The sequence below is a fragment of the Nanorana parkeri genome, unplaced genomic scaffold (genome assembly GCF_000935625.1).
Source record: "Nanorana parkeri isolate BGI_ZX_2015 unplaced genomic scaffold, ASM93562v1 scaffold400, whole genome shotgun sequence".
Lineage (NCBI taxonomy): Eukaryota > Metazoa > Chordata > Amphibia > Anura > Dicroglossidae > Nanorana > Nanorana parkeri.
The window spans coordinates 196,282-207,094 of record NW_017306668.1 but is presented as its reverse complement, the minus strand read 5'-3'; the positions used below and the strand labels follow the sequence as shown (position 1 = coordinate 207,094).

General features: G+C 40.2%; 1 protein-coding gene across 1 annotated transcript in view; it reads right to left on the bottom strand.

Moving 5' to 3' along the window:
* The window catches only part of FRZB (frizzled-related protein), a 20,909-nt gene extending 10,473 nt beyond the window's left edge, over positions 1–10,436 (bottom strand). Inside the window, exons 1-2 of the mRNA XM_018559509.1 lie at positions 9,651–10,436; positions 2,014–2,073 (exon numbers count right to left, since the gene is read on the bottom strand). Coding sequence (XP_018415011.1) covers positions 2,014–2,073; positions 9,651–10,116 — 526 coding nt within the window. The 5' untranslated portion in view covers positions 10,117–10,436. The remainder of the gene's footprint in view (positions 1–2,013; positions 2,074–9,650) is intronic.
* Positions 10,437–10,813: the final 377 nt, after the last annotated feature.

The following is a 10,813-nucleotide window of genomic DNA, read 5'->3' as shown; positions in this document are numbered from 1 at the left end:
CAGGTTGAAGGTACAAATAAGCAGGTTTATTGGAATAGGTTTACCGATATTTCACCAATATTCACATGACATAAGGGTTTGAAAAGAGGTTATTATAATTCAGTTTATTATTTATATAGGTATTTATAGGTATTTATACAGGTATTGGGGACATATGCTTCCATCTGGCAATTTTAGTGGCGTGAAAGTAGGAGCTTGATATAAGTGACTAGGTACACTCACTTCATGATTCCCAAGACTTGTCTGACCCTGGTACTATACAGTATATTGAGATTAGCACTTTACACATCTTATATCACAGTGACATGCAAACATCCAAACAGATGAAGGTTGGTCTGCTTTTCAAAATAAAAATTAAAGATAATTAAACATAATCTGTATATAATTTTTTGTTGGTCCTCCCCGATTGTATGCTGGAGTGCTAAGCAATGGCAATTCCCAGCCACTTCCTTAGCTATAAAGATATAAAGACAAAATACACACAATGTTCACTGAGAACTATAAATGCCCCATCTGATACTTTTATACCCTGAAACATGCTGTAGCCCCTTCACCATAAGTGGAGTGGCTCTAAATTTAGTGTTGCTGGAGCTGTAATCAGTCTGGCTGTGATTACTTTGCCATTCCTAGGTTCTGCTATTGATTGCACCTACCTGTAGTGGGATGTGACCCTGCCACAGAGTGGGACAGCCAATGGGAGAACATTGGAAGTGTTTAGGCCTCGTTAGCCAATCACTAGGAGTTTCATGGCAATTAGTGCATGCTGGGGAAGCACATAAATACTCAGGAATTGCCATGTGCCAGGTGGATCTACCACTTGTGCAGCCTTTACATGTGCATATGGGCCTCTGGGGGTCCTAGGGCCCACTACATACAGTGGCCACCCAGCTGAAAACAAAGAAGTTCCAACTAGAGGTTCTTTGAAGCTGCTTGGCAACTCTATTACATCAGTGGGAGACACCCACTGTTCAGCAATAGGTAGTGAACTGTGGAGGCTAGTACTTTCTATTATAAAGCAGAAAACCGGGAATGGCTCTAGGTCAATTTGATTGTGATTTTTTTCAATGTTTACAAATGTTTAAACTTTTTTATATATATTTTTTTAAATAAATGTTTTGACTGTATACATATTTAAAACAAAAGGGCAGCATATCCACTAGACTGAATTATATAACTAGATAACACTTTAGGAAGATCCCTAAGATAAGAGATAAGTCATTTCATATAATTCATTCAGTTTTACATGTGAATTTCAGCTTGAGCTATTGATCTCTGCAAACCGGCTTCATATACTTTATATAACACATTGATAACAGAAAAACAGAAACTTAAAAGCACACACAGTCTGTTTGGGAGTTAGGGATATATCCACTACACAGACACTATCACATTTTAGATCAGTGGGGGTCAGTCTTTTAAATGATGAGACCCAATAGAGGTCGGACAGTTTTCCAAAACCTTAATTGTTAATTTAATCTTTTGGGATTTCCAGTGGACCACAAAATGTACAAAGTAATATTATGGTGGCACCCACAAGCTGATCACTTCTACTGTGGATAATAGGCTTTTTTATACAGATTTTTAGAAGGAGACATATTAGGAGTTACACTGCTATAAGCTGCTCTAGATGAAGATACTAGGACTTCTAGGATAAGAGGTACAAAATACCCAAGGCTTAGGCTGTGTACATTAAATTTTTTCTTAAGGGCTGCCAATGTAATGCCATGGCAAAAGGAAACAGCGTTAAAAACTCAAAAGGTGTTTTAACGCTTCCACATGCAATTTAAAAAAAAAGTTTTGGAATATCTGAATTCATTTTAGACTAATCTGACTTCAGCAGAGTGTATTGTGATTGGTTGCTATAGACAAGTGCACTTTACAAGATCTCTTTATTAAATGTGACCGATACGCTCAGCATCTGATTTGCATTTTGCTGACGTTAAAACAAGACTGACAGCAATTGTTTCCTGTGTCTAACACTGCAGTTCCATCCACCAATGAAAATAAACTCACCACTGGTAGCTCCACCGCAGTTCCCATTGTTTGAGTCCACTGGAAAGTCTGGCATTGATTCTGAAACGATAGAAACATGGAGGAATTTCGTTATTTTTAGGTGCAAGGTGAAACATTTACACAATTATTATACATTATTATTGTAATGATTTAGAATGAGCAAAAACCTCCCAACAGAACTCATTATACTTCACAAAGCAGCTATTCACAATTCAAAGATCTGTGCCAAGAAATGTAAAATAATCATAATAGTTTGCTAGTGGTAACGAATATGGATGGGGCTGTGTAATTCTCTTCATTAGTGTTGCCAAATCTGTGTTTACTTAAAATACATCTTTTATTACTGAAATACATCTTAAAATACATTCAAGTACCTTAATAATTAACAAAAATGTAACTTGTTTGAGTGTTACTTAGCAGTAGATCCTCAAATCATCTCTGAATTAGTGCTGACCCTCTACTTCTGCAGGGTGGTTACTTTTGTTCCCCATGGTCCCTGTGTGTGTTGTAGTCACCTCTCCAAGCTGGCTCCTGTGATGGACTACAATGTCATGTTTAATTTACTAATTTGTATGGAGATTGTATTGCATAACAGGACTGAGCTTGGAGCAGTGGCTACTTTACAAAACACACAAGGACCATGGGGAACAAAAGTAGCCACCCTCCAGAAGAAAGGACAGTGTCAGCACCAATTTAGAGATGATTTGAGGATCTACAGCCGAGTGATACACAAATAAGATACATTTTTGTTAATAGTTAAGGTACATGAATGCATTTTTAAGATTTAACTCCTGAGTTTAGTGTGACTTTAAGAAGGTGAATCTCCCCAACAGGAACGCAGCAATATAAACCTGACTGGGGTTGAAAGGAATTTATACTCCATTACTTAAAACTTGGTGTCACTGCCACTGGTGCTATCTATGACTTTGACAGCATCATGGCACAGAGGAAACATTTCCCAGTCAGACTTTGCAATCACAAGACAAACATAATGGGCAGGGAGGTACATCACACCATGAGCTGCAGTTTCCAATGCTGGTTTGGATTGGACATCTGGAGCGCTGACAGAAGTCAAACATGGTGCTATGCATTTATTAAGGTACTTGTTTGATATGGCTGTTTAAGATTTATAAAATAGTTCTAGGAGGAACATTAAAGTGAAAACAAAACAAAAAACAGAACACTAAACAACAACTCAATTTCCGAAGTAGACAAACTCAACACATTAGTAGATGTGTAGTATAAAAATCCCAACAATAGCTCTCAACTGTCCCAAGTTTGAGGAGTCAGTCCCTCTTTTCAAACCAAACCCCTCTGTCCTTTTTTCTTACATGACCCTATTATAGGTCTAATTCACTGATCTATATAAATAAATGCACTTGGTTGCCAAAAGTGTTTATATTACCGTACAAGCATTTTCTTCCATTCTGTAAACTGTTGTGTTGGTTACCTTAAAAAGGTAGTATAAAGGAATGTAAGTGAGAAATGAGAACGAGAAGGTTTAACCAACTCTTTTTTGTGCGCTCGTTCTTCATGGTCCATGCGATCAGGGATGTGGCAAGGGAACGCCCTTGTCTAAATATATTGTGATAAAAGTTGTTTTGCTTTTGCCTTACAAGTCTAAACCTTGAAATCAGTGAAATATGTGTTCAATGCATCTCCTAAATCAATATTTTATTACTTCCATATATCATAGCTGGTATTTACACAAACTGAGAGGACAGTGGAATATGTGATGTTCCCTCTTGGTAGACCCTGGTTTCCTAATCCCAGTATGTACATGATTAATATCTCAATGGTGTTCTCAATGGTGTTCACAAGTACCAATGCCAAATAGATAAACAACACCGGAAAAAAATACAGAGAACATTCAGACCAACACAATTATTAATTAATCTCCTGCAAAGAATATGTCTACCAGTACTGGATGGATAAACAGATCAGTGTGTTAGGGGATAACCAGAAACAACTCCAAATTATTATTCTTAAAGTGACATTAAAGTCAAAAACTTTTTTCCCTCCCCCCAAAGTTAAGTAAAACTCTTACCTTAAATGATGTCTCTTAATCCGATCTTCCTCTTCTTTCCTGTTCTTTTCAGCCTTCTCTCCTGCGTTGCTGCGGGTCTCCGATCCAACGCTGACTACTCTGTCCTTGCTGGCACTTTCTGTTCCACGGTGTCTGCATGCGGGTGCACGCGTCCATAGACTTACCTTGTGTCTCTCCTCGTCTCCCGGCCGAAAATCCAAACTGCTCATGCGCCCGCCCCAAGATGCTTTGCAGCCGCCCGAGCATTTTCGGACGGGAGCGAGCGGCAAAGACCGCTTTTAAAGCATTTTTGTTTTTTTAAAACTATTTGCATATATCTACTGCTTGCTAGCAGTAGATATATACAAAATAGTGAGGGTTTAGAAACCCTTTAAGGTTATTGATAAATGACTCCAAATTATTATTCTTAAAGTTCTTTATAAATATCTTGTATCCTAATGCTAAGAAGCTGGACGGAGAGTGTTGTCCATGAAAACCAGACATTCCCCTAAAACAGATTTTCATGGAACAGGAAGATGAAGATGGAACATTTTCATGGAGGAAGATGAAGAAAGCAAAAGAGGTCAAGAAGATGGTGGTAGCAGCTTGTCAGCTCTGTTTAAACAGCTGATTGCAGGAGATTGAGGTGAGACACCTAGGGGAGAGGTAATGTGAAGGTGCAGAAAACCTCTGTAAAGCTGAATTCCAGACAGACATTAAAAACAAATTAAAGTGACATTAAAGACTATTTTTCCCCCCACCCAATGTTAGTGTAAGGACTTACCTTAAATCATGCCTCTTTATTCGATCATCTTCTACCTTACTGTCCTTTTCAGCGGTCCCTCCAGCGCTGGTGGGGTATCCAATCCAACACTGACTCCTCTGTCCACCTCTTCTCTCATGTCCCACCGTGTCTGTGCGGGTGCACGCTGCTCCATAGACTTACCTTGTGTCTCCTCGTCTCCCGGCCGAACATCTGAAGTGCGCATGCGCCAGCCCCAAGATCCTTTGCGGCCGCCCGGGACTCTTCAGGTGTTCGGACAGAAGCGCGCGGTGAAGACACAGGTAAGTTTAAACCTGTTTCAAAAGGTTTTTTGTTTTTTTTAACATTTTTGCATATATCTACTGCTTGCTAGCAGTAGATATATGCAAAAAAACTTGAGCGTTTAATAACACTTTAAAGCATTTTTTTTTTTTTTAAGTTTATGTCCAGCCAAAACTTTTTTCATTCGTTTTTGGATAGAGTGAAATATGATCAGCACCAGAGCAGGAGGCCTAATTGTTCACTGCTGTGGTGCAATATATAGGTCTTGTCCCTCCCCCAGCCTGTGACTGGACAGTGAAAAGAGAAGCAGCAGACTGATGAGCTCATCTCTCTCAGTTTTTTCCCCCTATCAGCATGTTCTTTGCACTGCAGAACAACTAATGGGCTCTTTGCGCTGATACTCCCTTCCCAAAGGACTGAACTCTGCTGTACAGGGACTGCAAGTGTTTGATGCCAAGTCAGAATCAGGTACTTAGACAGGTTGTTTTTAAATAAATACATTTAAGGATGGGAGAGAGAGGGGGACCACACTGGGAGCCAAGCCGGCTCTGTAGCATACATATGCACTGTAATTAAACATACTGGTAGGGGGAGAGAGCAGAATGAGCACTCTGTTGACTTCATTAGTGTGGTTGTGCTACCTTACTGTATGGTCAGCAAATTATAGGGGTGTTTTCGGACCCAGGTATCCCAGGATAACAAAACTGGTTACATAATATTACAAATCCTTTGGCATTTAAAACATTTCCATACATATGTTTGAGCTTTGTATTTAGCTGTTTTGCATGGAGCTCAGATTTAAAGAAGAACTCTGGGCAAATAACATCATAGCCCTTGTAGTAGGGCCCCCCCTGCACTAAAAGGATTAAGTACTAATTTTGTCTAGGGAGCTAAAATAATTGAGTTATAATCACCCAAACCAGGATCCTGGCTGGCTCCTGGACCGGTCCCTTCGGCCTGTCTCCTCTTCCACTCCAGCAATAGAATGTCCCTTGGCGTCCTTATGTCCTATACACTGCATTGGACGTGATGACTCACAAGACCTTAGACCGGTGGAGCGGAGGGGGAGCAAGGCTTAAGGGACCCCCATGAAGTGCACCCTATGTCGGGCATAGCCTATTTGCACACATACCCTCCTCAGGATGGTTACAGCCACGATACAGTCCAACATCACACTCTTGCAGAACCCCTCCTTCTCAGAGGTTGGAGGGAGAAGAACCAGTCCACACAGATAGTCTTTTCTTGATTTTACTTGAAAGGATGAACATGGCATAAAGTATGACGGCACATCTCTTGTTAGTTGCATGGTAATACAGATTAGAGAGGCCCACTGGCAAATATTGTCAGTCTTACAGCCCTTCAATATTCTCCAGAATCCCATCCTTGTGGGTCTTAGCTTGGTGGTTTCCCCCTCCAGGGGAAACTGGGGAATCTCTGTAGTTCCACATAGTCCTAGGCCTGGTCCTGTCTTCCCATGGACCAGCCTCTGCTTTAGAATCAGTCTCTTTCCAGAGACTCTGCATACAGTCTGGACTTCTCCTTCCCAACTCCCCTCCTACTCTCGGGCGCCCCCTATAAATCAGAGTCTCCCCAGGCCAGAGCTACATCTATCTCCAGGGCCCAATAGGGGCATCTAGTGGCCTACTGCACCTATCCTACATGTGTGTGATTTAAAGTAGCCACTGCTCCAAGCTTGCTCCTATGATGAACTATAATCTCAATGCAAATTAGTAAACTAAACATGAGATTATAGTCCATCATGGGAGTGAGCTTGGAGCGGTGTCTAGTTAACAACACACACACAGGGACCATGAGGAACAAACGTAGCCACCCTCCAGAAGGAAGGACAGTGTCAGTATGAATCAGAGATGATTTTAGGATCTACTGCCAGTGATACACAAATAAGATACATTTTTGTTAAAGGTATTTAAATGTTTAGTGTCACTTTAACATTTGGATAAAATGTCCTCATCTGCATTTGTATCATCAACTTCAGATCATCTTTCTGAGTCATGTATGATACATCAGCTAGATGTGGCATTAACATGGTAAATCAATCACTGGCGTCTGTGCCATGCTACAAATATCACCTGTCACTTTTCGTATGAGTCCTGTGCTGAGCTGTACCAAGGTCACCCGTGCAGCCCTATTCTGAAGCTAAAAATGAACATTGAATAAGTATACCCTTAAATAAACACTGTACGTAGGCAATGGTTTTAGCTTGATGAATGACAATGTGGGGAAAATATTCCCATCTGCATTTTGTCTTTAATGAAAGTTTACTTGCCCAGTATAAAGACTTATGTCAGACAAAAGGGAAACAACTTTGCAAACTCAAAGACTTCCTAACCTGGAAAGTTATGACAGATATATAGAACACAGATGATGACTTGTGTAAACATAAGTCAGTATCATTAAAAGAGTGGTAAAACAGGCCATAGGCATAAAATACAGTTGGGCATGCATGAGCTCTGCATTAATCTCATGTGTCCTTAGCCAGGTTCTCTGTTATACAGGGGCACTTTGGTAACCGTTTAAGGCAATGAAGGAGAAAGAGGACTGCATCGGGAAAAATAAAAATTGGCCAAGGTTTTTTAACCCAACCAATTATTTTCCCTGAGCATGCATATTCAGGGGTGCAGTGTACTGATCATGGAGACTAGATCATTACCCAATCTGGCCTATGTCTATGGCAACTTAAAGTGTATCTAAAGCCAAAATGTTTTGTTTTGGATAGAGTAGGAAATAGAAAAACCCCTGTAACATTTTGTTTTTGCCATCTAAGTACCATTGGGGGGCATTCCTGTTATGTTCCTGTGCTGCAGACCCAACAGACAGTGAGAGGAAATCTCTCCAAAGTGAGAATAATCCACTCTTAGACAGTTGCCACTGCAACAAGTTTCCCAATTGGAAGATTTCCCTACTGTTTCTTTTCCAGTGACAACTCCAAATTTTGGATTTTCCCTCACTCTCAGTCCTAGTGGCATTGGTCACCAGGTCAAATAGAGAGACAGCAGGGACATATGCAGCAATAAATGCTAATACATTCTAATGCTTCCCCACAACATTAAAAAGTACAAATAAAAGTTTTGGCTTTAGATACAATTTAAGACGACCATACAAGATAATTCATTAGAAAAGCTACAAGCAATATTCACAAGTATATTTGCAAATGTATACATAATTGTCCAGAAAAGGTATGTGTCATTGTCATGAGGGCTATCTTTGTTATCAGCCATTGATGATTGATTGGTGAGTCCACCATTGACAGGTGGCATTATATTTTTCTCCACAGTGTTCACCCCCAAACTACTACTACCCTCTCTGTTTCCTCTCCTCCTCTGACCTCTTCAGTTCTGAAAAGGTTGTGAAACTTACATATTACATTACATATTTATCCATGGAAGTTGTTCAAATGTCTTTACTGGTCTTTTAACAGAACTGCTAGAAACATTCCACTGTTTCCAAAAAACCTGTACATTTGTATACAGGGCATCCATATTATTTATAACGTCTCCATATTGTTAACCCCTTAATTACTGACTCCTTGTAGGAATTCATGTAACTGCATACATGGAAATTACAGGTATGAGTTCAGCTTAAAACCAGCACCAAACTCTAAGCACTAATAAAAAGTATTGCAGAGGAAAAGTGGAGATGGTGGTCACAACTACCAACAGAAACCATCTGATTGGTTGCTCTATTCAAAATCACTTTGCTACATTCTATACACCATTCATGAATATGTCTTAATGAGTTGATATAAATAATGTAAAAGCAATTCACCCTGGAAAGTTGTATTATTTTGTAGCTTTTCACTAGTTTGATGCAGAATGATTTATGTGAGAAGGGCCCACAGGGCAACTTACCATAATAACCAGTCCTGTTTTAATTTTACAACATTGACCTGCACTAGAAGCATTAAAAATGTTAAATGATTCGTGAAAACTAGAGCAGATGAAATTGATGACTTTGTCTATGGCAACCAGATTTTATATTTTATTCTTTAGATGCCCAACAATGTAATGTTTCTTAAAGTCCAGATTATATCATTTGGTTTGTCTGGACAACTCTACTTTGTTCTTCTTTTCGTAAAACACCCCTTCTGTGCATCATTAATTGACTGAGTGGTTAAAGTATGCTCAATGAAAGAGAACATGTCGGGCAGATTTGTTTTAATACTTAGCAATGAACATATAGAGATAATTTTGGATAATTTTGGCCAAACCATAAGCAACATCAATAAGTAATGCAACCTTTAGGAGCATTACATGTATGGAAAGCAACATGGGGATGCATGGCTTTGGTTAAAGAGATTTTACAGCATGCTGGAACATCTCTGGTAATTGGTCTTCATTCATTCCATAAAAGAAACAATCCTTTCACTCAATGGGTACTGGCTATCAGCAGATAGCCAGGGGCAATGACCATAGCTGCCTCTTCATGCTGACTGATTTGATGACCATAAGATCTTATAGTCACCAGCAAGAAATCTGCATATATGGCCTTCCTATTAAACCAATGTGACTTTTAGAATAAGGTGATATAATAAAAGGTAGCACCTACCTGGTCCTTGCTCCACTGTAATGATGGCCTCTGGAGAGATACAGACTCCTCTGTCATAGACTGGTAGTTCCTCACAGGCCAGGCTTTCTGGCCAGTTATGGCGATACTTGATCAGTATTGGTTCACAGCCAGTCCGGGCTCTCTCGCACACTGACTTACATGGCTTGATTGGTTCATGCTGGAAATCGATGGTGCAGATAGGTGCATACATGGCGCAGAGAAAGAAGAGCAGGTCCTGACTGCATTTTGTCTCCAGCAAACCCTCAAACTGTTCAATTGCCAAGATAGCATTAGCCTGGGTGCTGTGATGAAGGTGGTTGGGCATTTTGGTCATGTTCCAGGGCATGGTCTTGCACATGGGAATCCTGACCGGCTCACAAGAAGCACTTTGCACCCTGGGAAAAGCAGCTAATACCCCCAGCATGACCAAGGCAATAACAAAACTCCCTAAAGGGGACATCTTCATTATGTATATATTTTAAAAAGTCACTTACAGCTTCGCTTGATCCCACAAGTTCTTTAAAAAACTTAGATGCAAGTTTTACCTTGAAGCTGAAAACAGAGACTTCTTCCTACTCACATCCAAGTTTAATAAAGTTGCAGAATATCAATAAAAGTTGCAAAGGAGTTTGAAGAAAAAGCAAAAAAAATAAAATCTTAGGGGTCAAACACTAGAATGAATTTGAAAGAAACGTTACAATAGATCCATTTGGTCAGGCAGGCAGAGCTGCAGTGAAAGTGTCTGTTGTTCTCCTCTCCTGGAGCAGAAGTTTGAAATAAATGCGATTGCAGCTAATGCCTGGCTCCTTTTGAGTCCAGCACTGTCCCTGGGCACACAGCCCCTCCTCTCTGCCCTCCCCTGTCTAGAGCCTCGCCTGCTGTACATCAGGAATCCTGCAAAGCTCTCCAGCTCACACCTATACTTCCGAAAGGATTAGCACAAATCACACAGGGCTGTGTTTGGTGAACAGTACCCGGCTATTCCAGCACAAGCATAAGCCTTTGTAAACTAAAAGCCATTAGGAAGTCTTTGCTACTGGCTGTCACCTTGTTTTCTAAATATAGTTTATTAGTACAGGCAAATGTACCTGGGTTATATCACTTCACTCTTCTACCTGTCTATACATAGGGACATCATTGTGTGAATACATTTCAATATGAGC